The following is a 16,998-nucleotide window of genomic DNA, read 5'->3' as shown; positions in this document are numbered from 1 at the left end:
CTCCAAGGGACTTCTCTGAGGGACTTCTCTGAGGGACATCTCTGAGGACTGGACTTCGCTGAGAGACTTTTCTGAGGACTTCTCCGAGGGACTTTTCTGAGGGACTTTTCTGAGGGACTTTTCCGAGGGACTTCTCTGAGGACTGGACTTCTCCGAGGGACTTTTCTGAGGACTTCTCCGAGGGACTTTTCCGAGGGACTTTTCCGAGGGACTTCTCTGAGAGACTTCTCTGAGGACTGGACTTCTCCGAGAGACTTCTCCGAGGGACCTCCGGCTGGGGGCAGGAGCTACTGCACATGCGCGAAACCTCCAGTGCGCATGCGTTGAGCTGCCGGCACTATTTTTTGTGCAGTGCCCTAGCTCCGCCCCCTAATGGACAGATCACGCCACGCCAAGCCAAGGGAGAGGCCACAGAATGGCTAGAATCCGGGGCGATCTTTTCGGCGCTGTTTTCACCCTAGGAAGTTGGCGCATCTCCGGTGAGTGCGCCGAAAAAACGGGTGGGCCAAATTTGGGCCCCATAGAACAACAACTTATATTTATATAGTGCCTTTAACATAGTAAAATGTGCTGAGGCGCTTCACAGGAATGCTATCAGACAAAATTTGACACCAGTACAGAAGAAAGTCATTTGGCCCATCATGCATATGCTGGCTCTTTGTAAGAACTATCAAATTAGTCCTACTCCCCTGCTCTTTTCCCATAGCTCTGCAAAAATTTCCCCTTCAAGTATTTATCCAATTCTCTTTTGAAAGTTATTATTGAATCTGCTTCCACCACCCTTTCAGGCCGTGCATTCCAGATCACAACAACACACTGCGTAAAAAAACAAATTCTCTTCATCTTTCCTCTGGTTATTTTGCCAATTACCTTAAATCTGTCCTCTGATTACCGACCCTCCAGTCAGTGGAAACAGTTTCTCTTTATTTGCTCCATCAAAACCCTTCATAATTTTGAACACCTGTATTAAATCTCCCCTTCGCATTCTCTTTTCTATGGAGAACAGTCCCAGCTTCTCTAGTCTCTCCACATAACTGAAGTTTCTCATCTCTAGTATGTAAAACTTGTAAGATCTGTGGCGAGAGGAGAGGAGTAGAACTTTGGATTTATATCACATTGTTCTTGGCTCCCCTGACATACACCTGCTTGCTTTGGCTCAACCATTATGAATTAAGAATAAGAATCAAAGGTTTAGGCTCCACTGATGACTCAGTGGTTATATATACCATCTGGTGTGTTGCAGAGAGCCATGTATGTACTTTTGGGATCATTAGCCACTAGATGGCGTCACTGTTGGAGGTCATTGGGCTGCACGCACGTGTGTGCAGCCCAAGTATAAAAGGACAGCCATTTTGTATAACAGTCACTTTGGGCTTTAATAAAGCAGAGCCAAGGTCGTACCTCTTGGAGTTAAACAGTACTCATTCTAACAGTTATTGCACACACAACATTTGGTGACGAGGCAACAAGAACCTTTGCATGCAAAAATGAATACAATTGGATTGTTGGAGCGATTCGTGGAAGGAGAAGTTTTGGCAGACTTTGTGAGCTGTTTTGAGCCAGTTCTTCGTTGCCAACAAAATGGAGGAGGTCGGCGATGCAGATCGGTCCCGGGCGGTGTTCCTCACGACTTGCAGTCCAAAAATTTATGGTCTGATAAAGAATCTACTCCTGCCTGTGAGTCCAACAGAGAAGACGTATGAAGAATTGTGTACACTGGTACAGGACCACCTTAAGCCAGACGAAGGCATCATTATCTCGAGATACAGATTTTACACACTCGTTCGCTCAGAGGGCGGAATTCGATTCCGTCCTGAGACGTCTAGTGGGACCGTGTAATTTCGGGGCTGTGTTGGCAGACATGCTGCGGGACTTCTTTGTAATCGGCATCAACCACGAGGTGATCCTGCATAAACTACTGTGGTGGAGACGTTGGCCTTGAACAGGACCATCACGATCGCTCAGTCATGCATGACATAGAAACATAGAAACATAGAAAATAGGTGCAGGAGTAGGCCATTTGGCCCTTCTAGCCTGCACCGCCATTCAATGAGTTCATGGCTGAACATTCAACTTCAGTACCCCATTCCTGCTTTCTCGCCATACCCCTTGATCCCCCTAGTAGTAAGGACCTCATCTAACTCCTTTTTGAATATATTTAGTGAATTGGCCTCAACAACTTTCTGTGGTAGAGAATTCCACAGGTTCACCACTCTCTGGGTGAAGAAGTTCCTCCGCATCTCGGTCCTAAATGGCTTATCCCTTATCCTTAGACTGTGACCTCTGGTTCTGGACTTCCCCAACATTGGGAACATTCTTCCTGCATCTAACCTGTCTAACCCCGTCAGAATTTTAAATGTTTCTATGAGGTCCCCTCTCATTCTTCTGAACTCCAGTGAATACAAGCCCAGTTGATCCAGTCTTTCTTGATAGGTCAGTCCCGCCATCCCGGGAATCAGTCTGGTGAACCTTCGCTGCACTCCCTCAATAGCAAGAATGTCCTTCCTCAGGTTAGGAGACCAAAACGATGGATAGAAGTCTAAAGCAGATATCAGTGAAAAATCAAAACTCGGCAAGTACTGTAAATATGATTGATTGGGCATTCGGCAGAGCGGCACATGGCAGGGCCTACCCGACTGCATACGCGAAACTTGTGGCTGCCCAAAATCCGCCAGCGGGAATGCACCTGATTTCTCCATGTTGGCTTTGTGGGGGAAATCACCGGCACCAGCAATGCCGATTTAAGCAATATAGTTGCAAAGGCTGTCTGAGCGTGGGGCAGCTCCAGTGCAAGTGTCCGCAGATAAGCAAGCGAGCTGCGAAACATCATGGTCAGACAAGCGCGGATTGGGATGCGCAATCCGAGATACCAGAGGAGGAAGTGTATGGACTGTACTCGTTTATAACTAAGAGCAAACCGATAATGAACAACGTGAAATTTAATGGGGTACTGGTATCGATAGAACTGGACACGGGGCGAGTCAATCGATAATGAGCCAGAGGGCATTCAACAAGCTGTGGGATATTAAGGCTGTGAGGCCCAGGCTGAGCCCAGTCAATGTCAAGTTGCGCACATTCACCAAAGAACTCATAACGGTGATTGGCAGTGCCACAATTAAAGTGTTGTATGACAGTGCAGTTCATGAGTTATCGTTATGGATTGTCCTAGGCAATGGCCCAATGCTGTTCGGCAGGAACTGGCTTGAAAAAATCAGATGCGATTGGAACGACATCAAAGCAATGTCGTCGGAGAAAGATCCATGTGTCCAAGTACTGAGCAAGTTCCCCTTGCTGTTCGAACCAACTTCACGGGAGCCAAGGTGCAGACCCGTCCATCATACAGCTTGGGCAGTTCCATATATGATGAGGGAGAAGGTCGAAATCGAACTGGACAGACTCCGGCATGAAGGGATCACATCACCGGTTGAATTTAATGAATCAGTCAGCCCCATTGTTCCTGTGCTGTAAAGTGATGGCACAGTCAAAATCTGTGGAGACTACAAGGCTATGATCAACAGGGTTTCGAAACAGGATCAGTACCCATTACTGAAGGCTGATGACTTGTTTGCAATGCTAGCCGGAGGGAAGTCATTCACCAAACTGGACTTGACCTCGGCCTAGATGACACAGGAGCTGGTCGAGATGTCGAAGAGACTTATGTGCATTAACACGCATAAAGGACTGTTTATTTATCACAGGTGTCCTTTTGGAATTCGCTCGGCTACAGCAATATTTCAGAGGAACATGGAGAGTCTACTGAAGTCCGTTCCCAGAACCGTTGTGTTCCAAGATGACATCCTGATCACAGGTCGTGATTCCGAGGAACATCTGAACAATCTGGAAGAGGTTCTACATCGTCTGGACAAAGTGGGACTCAGACTGAAACGTTCGAAGTGCGTCTTCATGGCAGCAGAGGTTGAATTCCAAGGGAGGAAAATTGCTGTTGATGGCATCAGGCCCACGGACGTGAAAACCAAGGCCATCAAGAATGCACCCAAGCTGCAGAATGTGACGGAGCTGCGTTCGTTCCTGGGTCTACTCAACTAATTCAGTAACTTCCTACCAAAATTGAGCACCTTATTAGAATCACTGCACATGCTGCTAAGAAAAGACGGTAACTGGGTGTGGGGTGCGTCTCAAGACAGAGCTTTTGAGAAAGCCACTAATCTGCTTTGCTCCAACAAGCAGCTGGTACATTATGACCCATGTAAATGTTTAGTATTGGCCTGTGATGCTTTGTCATATGGAATTGGTTGCGTACTCCAACAAGCTAATAAGTCGGATAAACTTCAACCAGTCGCATATGCTTCAAAAAGTTTGTCTAAAGCGGAAAGAGCCTACAGCATGGTAGAGAAAGAAGCACTAGCCTGTGTGTATGGGGTAAAAACGATGCATCAGTACCAGTTTGATCTTCGGTTTGAACTGGAGACAGATCACAAGCCGCTCATTTCACTGTTCTCTGAAAAACAAAGGTATCAATACCGATGCTTCATCCCACATCCAGAGGTGGATGCTGACATTATCCGCTTATGATTATGTCATTCGTCATAGACCTGGCACCGAGAATTGTGCCGATACTTTGAGCCGTCTGCCGTTGCCCACACCGGAGGTGGAAAAACCACAACCGGTGGACCTATTGTTAGTAATGCTTGCTTTTGAGAGTGAAGGAACCCCTGTCACAGCTCAACAAGTTAAGACCTGGACCAGCCAGGACCCGATTTTATCAGTGGTGAAGAGTTGCATCCTCAAATGTGATTGGTCTGCCATACCCAAGCAAATGTGCGAGGAGACCAAACCTTACATTCATCGCAAAGACAAACTGTCTATTCAGTCGGATTGTATACTGTGGGGCAATCGTGTTGTTATGCGCAAGAAAGAGGGAGAGAGAAATTTGTACGTGAGCTACATAGCACACATCCCGGCATTGTAATAATGAAAGCCATCGCCAGGTCTCATGTATGGAGGCCGGGAATTGACTCTGAGCTGGAATCATGTGTGTATCAGTGCAACACTTACATGCAGCTCAGCAAAGTACCAGCGGAATCGCTGCTGAGTCCGTGGCCGTAGCCGTCCAAACCATGGTCCAGGATCCACATAGACTTTGCAGTTCCCTTCCTGGGGAAGATGTTTTTAGTTGTGGTGGATGCATATTCGAAGTGGATAGAGTGTATAATCATGTCACCCAACACACCCACAGCTACCATTGAGAATCTCAGTGTCATGTTCGCGACACATGGTCTGCCTGACATCGTTGTTAGCGACAACGGATCGTGTTTCACCAGTCAGGAGTTTCAAGAGTTCATGAAACTCAATGGTATCAAACATGTAAGGTCAGCACTGTTCAAACCTGCATCCAATGGGCAAGCAGAATGTGCTGTCCAAATCATAAAGCAGAGTATGAAGCGAGTAATCCAAGGGTCACTGCAGACCCGCCTGTCATGCATACTGCTGAGTTACAGGACAAGACTACACACGCTTACCGGGGTCTCGCCTGCTGAACTAATGATGAAAGAGGTCTTAAGACCAACCTATCTCTTGTACACCCTGACTTGAATAATCATGTTGAATATGGAAGAAAAAGTCAGCAAGGGTATCACGATCGCGCAGCTGTGTCACGCGATATTTCTGTAAATGATCCTGTAGATGTTCTGAATTATGGTCAGTGTCCCAAGTGGATCGCTGGTACTGTCATGGCCAAGGAGGGCAACAGTATTTATTGTCAAGCTCAAAAATGGGCAAACATGCTGGAAACATATGGATCAGACAAAGCTGCGACACACAGATGAACCGGAACATTCGGAGGAAGAGACAATCGATGACCAACCAACCTACCCCCAGTCATCAGAGGACTCAGTGGTAATCAGTGAATTGGGACTTTCAGTCCCTAACATGGCCATTGCCACTCCCACCAGGTCAGCCACCCAGCCACCAGCCACAACAGAACACTCACCCAAGGCTGGAGTTGAACTGAGACAGTCAACCCGGGAGCGTAAAACACCAGACTATCTCAATTTGTAATATCTCAGAGAGGGGTATTGTCATGTATTTACTTTTGGGATCACTAGCCACTAGATGACGTGTGTGCAGCCCAAGTATAAAAGGCCAGCCAGTTTGTATATTAGTCACTTTGGGCCTTAATAAAGCAGAGCCAAGGTCATACTTCTTGGAATTAAACAGTACTCAGTCTAACAGTTATTGCATACACAACACAGAGCAGTACAGACAATAGTACGGCTTCTACAATTGCCGCAAGTGCTTTTAATCTAGAGAAAGGAATTCCCTTTCCAACCAAGGTTGAATAACGTGCTACTAATTTGGTCTGAATAAGTAGCTTCAGGCCATCAGGAAGCTCAGTAAGTTGTGTGATGCCACAGAATGTATCCTGCTTATAGACATGGGTGAAATCACCTATATCTGACCTTACTCGTGGCCTATCTCAACTGTATCATTGTATATATTATTTTTTACTTTTTGGTTTCTGTGTCTGTAATGTTGCATGTAATAATGGACAACCTTTTATTGTTTTTGCCATTTTTCTCTCCTGAAGCCACTGACTTTTATTGGCGTGTAGCTCAATGAGCATCAGCAACTTTCTAGTGCCTCACCTGAATTGGGCTCGTCTTTGTGTCTGTGCTCAGATTGCAAAGCAGTTTGATTAGTGAGTGCGCACAGACACACACCTTTTCAGACAGAAGTCATAGCTGTGGGAAAACTCGCTTCTCCACCCCATGGGAGCCATCCTAATTGCTGACCCAGCAGAGATTAATTAAGATATTGCAGACTGAGATTGAACCTGGTTGCTGGATTTGCTCTTTGTTTTTTAGCACTACATTTACCTGCCAAGTTACTAGGGAGTATAAATGCATGAAATTTTCTTCACTTCCCTTTCTCATCAGTTGGTGGTCTCCAATTCTTTCGAAGGCATTGACTTCTTGCTGGGATACAGTATCGCAGCTGCTTGGCAGTCTTGGATACCTCACCTAGCTGGCCATTTTTCATATGTGAGTTTAGATAGTATATGTCAGCAGGCATCCCACAATGTATCTTTGATTAGAGAGCAGGAGTAGGAACCCTTATCAATGTTCCATTCATAAACCAGGAGGCACTGAGCTACTCCTGCTGTCCCCTGATTGAGATCAGCTCACTCAGCACAGGCTGATGATATAACTTGGAATCTTTCAGGAATGGCACAGCTATTCATAGCTTTAACCAACCAAGCCATCAGGGGAGCCCTAAGTGTTGTTAGGACCATTAATTGTAAGTTTTATTTGAAATAAATGTTTGTTTAAAGATAAAATTGCCAAAACGTATTGCTTAGGTTCATACGTGAAGAATAGCTACTTGGATGAGGCATAGGAAGAATACTTCTGCTGCATATGTAATTGTAGCATGCATCACTGCCTTCAGGAGAAGAGTAGCCATTATCATCATCATTCAACCTTATTACGCCTTGTGGAGTATAGGTCTTCTACTGTTTTTTGCCATTGAACTCTATTTTGAACAACCAAACTGATCCCATGTGTAGCCCACTATTTTTACTTTGACATCCATTGAAGAGGGATAATGAGGAAAAAGAAATGATGTACAATTGTGTGAGCAGATGACATTTAATTTAGAAATTTTGGAAACAATCCCCAATACCCAAACTAGATAGCCCATGACTATTATAAAAATAAATGTTGGTCTTTTGCCATTAAATATCACCAGCACATTTAATGACTACAATATCAGAACTCATTCACTAAGCATAATAACATTATGACTGCATCAACATCTCTATTTTGTCTAAAGATCAATAATGACCTCCTTAACATTTAACATAGGAGCCCATAAATAGAATCAGTACATCAGAATCCCAAACCTATTGTGTATGCAAAGTAACAGTGAACATATATCATTGTTAATCGAATAATATTTTCATTGGTTCTTTTAAACCTTATCTTTCAAGTTGCCATTTACAGAAGAATATTTTGATAATGTGCAGTGTGTTGCATGCCCCTTTTGTTGTTTTACCAGTTCAAAAATGTGGTTGTAAATGAGTGTTTTTCTGCCTGATGTATGCCAACTGTCTGGTACTGAATTGTGCATTGTCTGCCTTGTCTGTCTGGTAACTATCAGTTAGAACATAAGAAATAGGAACAGGAGTAGGCCATGCAGCCCTCGAGCCTGCACCGCCATTCAATAAGATCATGGCTGATCTGATCATGGACTCAGCTCCGCTTCCCCGCCTGCTCCCCATAACCTCTTATCCCTTTATCGTTTAAGAAACTGTCTATTTCTGTCTTAAATTTATTCAATGTCCCAGCTTCCACAGCTCTCTGAGGCAGCGAATTCCACAGATTTACAACCGTCTTAGAGAAGAAATTCCTCCTCATCTCTGTTTTAAACGGGCGGCTCCTTATTCTAAGATCATGCCCTCTAGTTCTAGTCTTCCCCCATCAGTGGAAACATCCTCTCTGCATCCATCTTGTCAAGTCCCCTCATAATCTTATACGTTTCGATAAGATCACCTCTCATTCTTCTGAATTCCAATGAGTAGAGACCCAGCCTACTCAACCTTTCCTCATAAGTCAACCCCCTCATCTCCGGAATCAACCTAGTGAACCTTCTCTGAACTGCCTCCAAAACAAGTATATCCTTTTGTAAATACGGAAACCAAAACTGCACGCATTATTCCAGGTGTCGTCTCACTAATACCTTGTATAGCTGTAGCAAGACTTCCCTGCTTTTATACTCCATCCCCTTTGCAATAAAGGCCAAGATACCATTGGCCTTCCTGATCACTTGCTGTACCTGCATACTATCCTTTTGTGTGCTGTACTGCGACACTTTGTAATCTTTCTCCTTTTACATAATAACTTTCTCTTTGATTTTTTCTGCCAAAGTGCATGACCTCACACTTTCCAACATTACACTCCATCTGCCAAATTTTTGCCCACTCACTTAGCCTGTCTATGTCCTTTTGCAGATTTTTTGTGTCATAAGAACATAAGAATTAGGAATAGGAGTAGGCCATCTAGCCCCTCGAACCTGCTCCGCCATTCAAAAAGATCATGGCTGATCTGGCCGTGGACTCAGATCCACTTACCCGCCCGCTCCCCACAACCCTTAATTCCCTTATTGGTTAAAAATCTATCTATCTGTAATTTGAATACATTCAATGAGCTAGCCTCAACTGCTTCCTTGGGCAGAGAATTCCACAGATTCACAACCCTCTGGGAGAAGAAATTCCTTCTCAACTCAGTTTTAAATTGACTCCCCCGTATTTTGAGGCTGTGCCCCCTAGTTCTAGTCTCCCCGACCAGTGGAAACAACCTCTCTGCCTCCATCTTGTCTATCCCTTTCATTATTTTAAATGTTTCTATAAGATCACCCCTCATCCTTCTGAACTCCAACGAGTAAAGACCCAGTCTATTCAATCTATCATCATAAGGTAGCCCCCTCATCTCCGGAATCAGCCTAGTGAATCGTCTCTGAACCCCCTCCAAGGCTAGTATATCCTTCCTTAAGTAAGGTGACCAAAACTGCACGCAGTACTCCAGGTGCGGCCTCACCAATACCATGTACAGTTGCAGCAGGACCTCCCTGCTTTTGTACTCCATCCCTCTTGCAATGAAGGCCAACATTCCATTCGCCTTTCTGATTACCTGCTGCACCTGCAAACTAACTTTTTGGGATTCATGCACAATGTGTCCTCCTCACACATTGCTTTTCCTCCCATCTTTGTATCTTCAGCAAACTTGGCTACGTTACACTCAGTCCCTTCTTCCAAGTCGTTATTATAGATTGTAAATAGTTGGGGTCCCAACACCGATGCCAGCGGCACCCCAAGAGTTACTGGTTGCCAACCAGAGAATGAACCATTTATCCTGACTCTGTTTTCTGTTAGTTAGCCAATCCTCTATCCATGCTAATATATTACCCCCAACCCCGTGAACTTTTATCTTGTGCAACAACCTTTTATGTGACACTTTGTCAAATGCCTTCTGGAAGTCCAAATACACCACATCCACTGGTTCCCCTTTATCCACCCTGTTCGTTACATCCTCAAAGAACACCAGCAAAATTATCAAACATGACTTCCCCTTCGTAAATCCATGCTGACTCTGCCTGACCGAGTTATGCTTTTCTAAATGTCCTGCTACTGCTTCTTTAGTAATGGACTCTAACATTTTCCGAACCACAGATGTTAGGCTAACTGATCTATAGTGTCCTGCTTTTTGTCTGCCTCCTTTTTTAAATAGGGGCGTTACATTTGCAGTTTTCCAATCTGCTGGGACCTCCCCAGAATCCAGGGAATTTTGGTAAATTACAACCAATGCATCCACAATCCCTGCCGCTACTTCTCTTAAGACCCTAGGATGCAAGCCATCAGGTCCAGGGAATTTTTTTGCCTTTAGTCCTATTATCTTACTGAGTACCACCTCCTAAATATTTGTATCATTTCATTATCTGACTATGTTTTAGAGAATTAGAAGTGTGCAGATCTGATAGCAATGGAGGGGGAAAAAATATCAGTAATTTCTATTCAGTTTGTAATTATTCTTTAAATAGTAACCTTTTCTTTTCAATGTAAGCTGATTAGGATACTAGGACTAAGCAATATTTACAAGACTTTGCTAAATATGTGCATCTACACTCATTTCAATAGAACTGTTTGATCTTATGACTAATAGTATCTAGATATTGTCCAGGAGGAAATGTAAGCTATTAATCAGAATCGAATACCTTTTCAAAAGGAAGGCAAATTGCCATAGCAACCGAAGCTTCATTCTTCATGCTTTAAGTTCTTCCCAGTGCAGCAATTAGGCTGTCTTATGTTGGAATTGATATCTTCATTCTTTCCTGATTGTATTATTGTATTTGCTTTCACAGGGGAGAGTGAGTTGGAGGTCCAGTCATAATGGGAGTGTGAAAATGTGTGTGACAATGTTTTTCCGAAGCCGGTTCCTATTCCTGCTGGCTGTGGCTGCCCTGCTGGCTGTCCTGAGCCTCAGCCTGCAGTTCTGTAAGTACAGCTCCCACTGATTTACTTCTGATTGATAAGAAAATCATCTAGCACTGCTGATGCAAGACATTGAAGTAAAAAGCACACTCTGAAAACAGCCTTTCTTTACTGCCAGTGTGCCATGTGTCTGAAGCCTATAACCACCACCACTGATTAACAAAGGAGATTATTGAAGCAGTTTTCAGTTCATTTAAAAAATATTTTTTGATCCCAATTTTATTTCACTCTTCATTATTTTCAAATTTTAAACTCTCTTAAAGTGTAAAAAAAGCCACACAAAGCTGCATAATAATGAGTACAATTTAAGATTTGTATTGGGCTGTTTTCTGTATCAATAGTTCAGCTATATTTCCTGTAAGCAGACTTTGTCTATTACAATCCAAGAGAGTACATTTTCAATGATCAGTCCCTACAGAGTTGGGTGAACCAAGGATTAACAATTAACGTATTTGCAGTAATCTCCTTTCTGGATTAAATGTAATCTAGTGCTATTATGCTATCAAACTAATTTTAAAACGGGAGATATGATCTTAAATCAGGCTTTTATTAAATAGTGACAACAAACATTTGTCAAATAGTATACCTACAATCTGTAAACATACATATGCTGAGGAAAAATCTGTAATGGTGAATTCCTTTTGTAAGAAATATGATCATCTTTTTAAATTTTGAATGAGGAAGTCTTAGTTACTGCTGACGTGAATTCAATCGGTGTCATCTTATATTAATTCTGGTGTTAGCGGAACATATATTGAAATGTTTCCATCGAGTTGGAAGTCAAAAGAAAGCCTTTTGTCTGATCTATCTCCAGAAAACATAACAGGAGCAGAGGTGGCGGGGGGGGAACTGAAATTAAACTCATGGCCATCGGTTTTGTACCTGATAAACAGCTGGCCAGGAGTTGAAAATGCAGGGGGTGAGGGACACCTCGGTTGCTCTATTAGTGCCCAAAACCCACCTGATGCCATATTGAGACTGACTTGTGAACGGGTGAGCAACCCGCTTACCTGGAACAGGTGTAAGGATGCTTTACTATGCAAATTGGGGTCCTATGCTGGTTATGAAATTCTGGTACAAATGGGCGGAGCTTGTGCATTTCAGCTCTGCTCAGTCATACCAGATCTTCAGTGGCCCAGCCAGTTCTTAAAGGGACCGCTGGAGGCCGCTCAAAAATGGCCACAGAACTTTTTCAAAACTTATATTTTTGTGGAGCTACAAGGAGCAGGAGTGCTCCTCCTGGTTCCACAAAAATACTGTGGGCCATTGTCTGCCTGGGCTCGGAATTGCCTCTTTTGCATATGTAAAAGCTGAGATCTGAGGTTCTAGGAAAGGGCACACTGGTCTCCCTCCCCGCAAATAATCTAGTGAAACAAAACAAAATCAACATCAGCTCACTTTTTCATCCTGGCACACACAAAGAAAGTTTCAGTCAAAGGGGGCTAAAATAATCACACTATTGAAATAATATCAGGATGTCCAGGCCACATCCCAGGCTTTCACCCACAAGATGGGCCCCATAACCTCCATTCCTGAAGCTGATATGCCTCCTTATTCTGGGCATACTACCCCTGATCTCCACCTTGTATTTTCCTGCTGGGGATGCTGGAATGTTTGACATTGGGAGTCCCACCACCTCTTGTACCATTAGCCTTGTAAAAGGTGGGCAGAGGCTCTGTGCCTTACAAAGCCTAAATTCTGGCCCTTCCGGTGCTCTCCTACCAGACCTGCAGTGCGAGTGCGCCTGAGGGTTGTAATTTTTGACCTCGTGGGACTTTCAGTTCTGAATCTATTTGGTTGTAAGTGGAAGACTTGTTCATTCTATATATCATTCGACTGGCTAGAAATTCAAAAAGTCTTTTTAACTGAATTGGGAAACATAATTCATTTGTGTAAAGACTCATATGCACTTGCACTTTGTATTCATTCTGGGTGACACAGCATGAGTGCCTTCAAGCTTGCAGATAAGACAAATTTACTTGAATTTTATATCTGTGGTGATTGCGATCATAATGAATTAGAAGGTGGCTTTCCCTGCTCTACTTTCCAGCAGAGGGATAATGCTAGATTTCAGTACAAAATAGTTCTAAGGCTTTGTCCATGGCGTAGAGCCTCACAGGCAGTAAGTGTGGGTCAGACAATCCGCCACAACCTTGTGTACTCCATTCACATCAGACACATTTATCCGATGGCAATTTGTTGCCAAAAAATGAAGCTAGCCAATAGCATGTGTGAGGCTCATATAAACATTTAGATTATTTTAAAGAGGTCCATAGTAAATCTTCCAACTTGAGACAAGACTCTGCCCACAGTAAGTACCTCATCCATATTAGTGTCAGCTTGGCTCAGTGATAGTACTTCTGACTCAGAAGGTTACCAGTTAAACCCCACTCCTGGACTTGAGTACATAATTTTGGTTGACACTTCCGTCTTGTATTGACTGAGTGCTTCATTGACAGAAGTGTCATCTCTAAGGTGAAATTCTAAATTGAGCCTTACCTGCCTGTTCAGGTGAATGTAAAAGATCCCACAGCACTATTTAAAGAAGAGCAGGGTGTTCTCTCGGTGTCCTGGCTAACATTTATCACTCAGACAGCGCCACCAAATCAGATTAACTGGTCATTATCTCATTGCTTTTTGTGCGACCTTACTCGGCACAAATTGGCAACGTACATAACAATAATGGCACACGACAATCTGGAGTTACGAGATTCACGGTTTAAACTTGTTTACTTGGTGCCTTAACTGTTAGTTGGTTTGAGTCTGTGATAGATTAATTAATTGTGGAAATAGGTAGTATAAGCTATTAAATGGGTGGTGCAGTTGGCTGTTTTTTCCTGTGTCTGTTGGCTTTGCGTCAGTTAAGACAGCACAAATTTGAGCTGAGTAGGAAGAGATCAATCTCAAGCTATGAGATGCCAGTAGAGAGCGTGATAGGCCAGAAGAGTGTAGAGTTTAGCCTCAGTGAGAGCTCAGTCTTGAGATACACTTGGACAGATTTTTTTCCGATAAATAATCCTTGTGTGAAGTGAATAAGAGGATTTTTGCAAGAGTTTGGTGTTCGAGGAAGTACTGGCTAACACTGTCTACATTTTCTGATGTTAGAAACAGAGGAATGGCAGCACAAGGAATCCTTATGATGTGTGTGGAGTGCGATGTCTGGGCTGTCCTGTGTATCCAGGAGCAGCACATTTGCACTAAGTGTTGGAAAATTAATTCTCTGAAGCAAAGGATCTCTATGCTTGAGTAGCAACCTAGTGTCATTTTACTCTCCAGAATAGGCCACCGGAGAGGTAGTGCTAGACAGCTCAGAATACATACGTGGTGTAGTAAGAAAGAAGTGGATGACTATTTGCCGAGGCAGCAGAGGAAGAAAGGACTCGGCGATGGAGGGAATTCATGAGTTATTGGAACTGCCCAACAGACCCAGTCTTGGACAAGTATGAGATGAACAGTGACAGTAACTCACAGGAGGGTGGTCTTGAGCATAACTGTAGCACGATGGAGCAAAGGACTACTGGGGGATGGGAGGAGAGATCAGTAGACAATAAGAAAAGGAGAGTAATGTTATGGGAGATTCTGTAGTCCGAGGTATGGATATCATTTCTGCAGTCATGACTGGTATGTTGCATCCCTGGTGACGGTCAAGGATATCACGGAACGGGTGGAAAAACTTCTGAAAAGAGAGGGAGAGCAGTCAAACGTTGTGGTCCTTGTTGGAACTAATGATAAAAGTAAGTTTCAAGTTTTGCAGAGGGAGCTTATAGAGTCAGGCATTCAATTGAAAAACAAGGCCTCAAGTTTAATAATCACCAGATAGCTTAATGTGCCGTGCGCTGAACAGGCTAAGAACAGAAAGATTAGGAAGGTTAATGTGTGCCTGCAGGGCTGGTGCAGGAGAAAAGGGCTCACATTCTTGGGGCACTGAAGTGAGCTCTTAAACAAGGGCAGGCTAAAATCAAAGAGACAGCCTTTACCTGAACCGAAACAGAACCAAAGCTATTTTACAGAGAGTAAAAAGAACAGTAGAGTATCATTTAAACTGATATGGCATGATGTCAGTGAAATCGTGGTTTGAGACTGGTGAGGGAGAGTAGGATTTATAAAACTAGAATAGAAATGGAATGCTTTGTTGAAATAAATAGAGAAAATATTATCAGACGAGAAAGAGGAAGTAAGAGGCAATGAGGTAGTGGGAGACAAGTCATCATAGGCAGTCCCTCGGAATCGAGGAAGACTTGCTTCCACTCTAAAAATGAGTCCTTGGGTTGCTGAACAGGCCAATGCAAGAGCTATAGTCCCTGTCACAGGTGGGACAAATAGTCGTTGAGGGAAAGGGTGAGTGGGACAGGTTTGCTGCCTGCGCTTGATTTCTGCATGCTCTCGGCGATGGGACTCAAGGTGCTCAGCGCCCTCTCGGATGCACTTCCTCCACTTAGGGCGGTCTTTGGCCACGGACTCCCAGGTGTCAGTGGGGAGGTTGCACTTTTTCAGGGAGGCTTTGAGGGTGTCCCTGTAACATTTCCTCTGCCCACTTTTGGCACATTTGCCATGAAGGAGTTCCGATTAGAGCGCTTGCTTTAGGAGTCTAGTGTCTGGCAAGCGAACGATGTGGTCTGCCCAGCGGAGCTGATCAAGTGTGGTCAGTGCTTCAATGTTGGGGATGTTGGCCTGGTCGAGAACGCTAATGTTGGTGCGTCTGTCCTCCCAGGGGATTTGTAGGATCTTGCGGAGGCATCGTTGATGGTATTTCTCCAGCTTCTTGAGGTGTCTACTGTACATGGTCCATGTATCTGAGCCATACAGGAGGGTGGGTATTACTACAGTCCTGTAGATTATGAGCTTGGTGGCAGTTTTGAGGGCCTGGTCTTCAAATACTCTTTTCCTCAGGTGGCCGAAGGCTGCGCTGGCGCACTGAAGGCAGTGTTGCATCTCGTCGTCAATGTCTGCTCTTGTTGATAATAGACTCGTGAGGTATGGGAAATGTTCCACGTTGTCCAGGGCCGCGCCGTGGATCTTGATGACTGGGGGGCAGTGCTGTGTGGCGAGGACAGTCTGGTGGAACACCTTTGTCTTTAGCATAAGGCCCATGCTTTCATATGTCTTGGTAAATACGTCGGCTATGGCCTGGAGTTCAGCGTATGTATATGCGCAGACGCAGGCGTCGTCCGCCTACTGTAGCTCGATGACAGAGGTTGGGGTAATCTTGGACCTGGCCTGGAGACGGCGAAGGTTGAACAGGATGGAGTCGAGAACACTCGAGTCAAAGGTAGGGTCAAAGGGAGACAAGTACACTATTGTAGAAGGGACAAGGGATACCAAAAAATTTAAGGAGAAAACCAGGAAAATGAATAAAGGTTAATATTTCAATTAATTGGAGTCAGGATTCAGTGGCATACCTTCTTCTTACATAAGAAAATAAGAACATAAGAAATAGGAACAGGAGTAGGCCATACGGCCCCTCGAGCCTGCTCCGCCATTCAATAAGGTCATGACTGATCTGATCATAGACTCAGCACCCACTTCTCCGCCCGCTCCCTATAACCCCTTATCCCCTTATCGTTCAACGTCTATTTCCATCTTAATTTTTTTCAATGTCCCAGCTGCCACAGCTCTCTGAGGCAGCGAATTCCACAGATTTAAAACCCTCAGGGAGAAGAAATTTCTCCTCATCTCAGTTTTAAATGGGCGGCCCCTTATTCTAAGATCATGCCCTCTAGTTCTAGTCTCCCCCATCAGTGGAAACATCCCCTCTGCATCTACCTTGTCAAGCCCCCTCATAATCTTATACGTTTCGATAAGATCACCTCTCATTCTTCTGAATTCCAATGAGTAGAGGCCCAACCTACTCGATCTTTCCTCTTAAGTAACCCCCTCATCCCCGGAATCAACCTAGTGAACCTTCTTTGAACTGCCTCCAAAGCAAGTATATCCTTTCGTAAATATGGAAACCAAAACGCACGCAGTATTCCAGGTGTGGCCTCACCAAGACC

The 16,998-nt window shown here is 44.2% G+C and overlaps 1 protein-coding gene across 7 annotated transcripts in view; it reads left to right on the top strand.

Annotated features, from left to right (window-relative positions):
* Positions 1–16,998, top strand: part of pxylp1 (2-phosphoxylose phosphatase 1) — a 274,822-nt gene that overhangs the window by 46,938 nt on the left and 210,886 nt on the right. For all 7 annotated transcript variants that reach the window (XM_070882368.1, XM_070882365.1, XM_070882367.1 and 4 more), the window contains exon 2: positions 10,876–11,008. In XM_070882368.1, coding sequence (XP_070738469.1) covers positions 10,918–11,008 — 91 coding nt within the window. In that variant the 5' untranslated portion in view covers positions 10,876–10,917. The remainder of the gene's footprint in view (positions 1–10,875; positions 11,009–16,998) is intronic.

Source organism: Pristiophorus japonicus, chromosome 6 (genome assembly GCF_044704955.1).
Source record: "Pristiophorus japonicus isolate sPriJap1 chromosome 6, sPriJap1.hap1, whole genome shotgun sequence".
NCBI lineage: Eukaryota > Metazoa > Chordata > Chondrichthyes > Pristiophoridae > Pristiophorus > Pristiophorus japonicus.
This window is presented reverse-complemented; position numbering and strand designations above follow the sequence as displayed.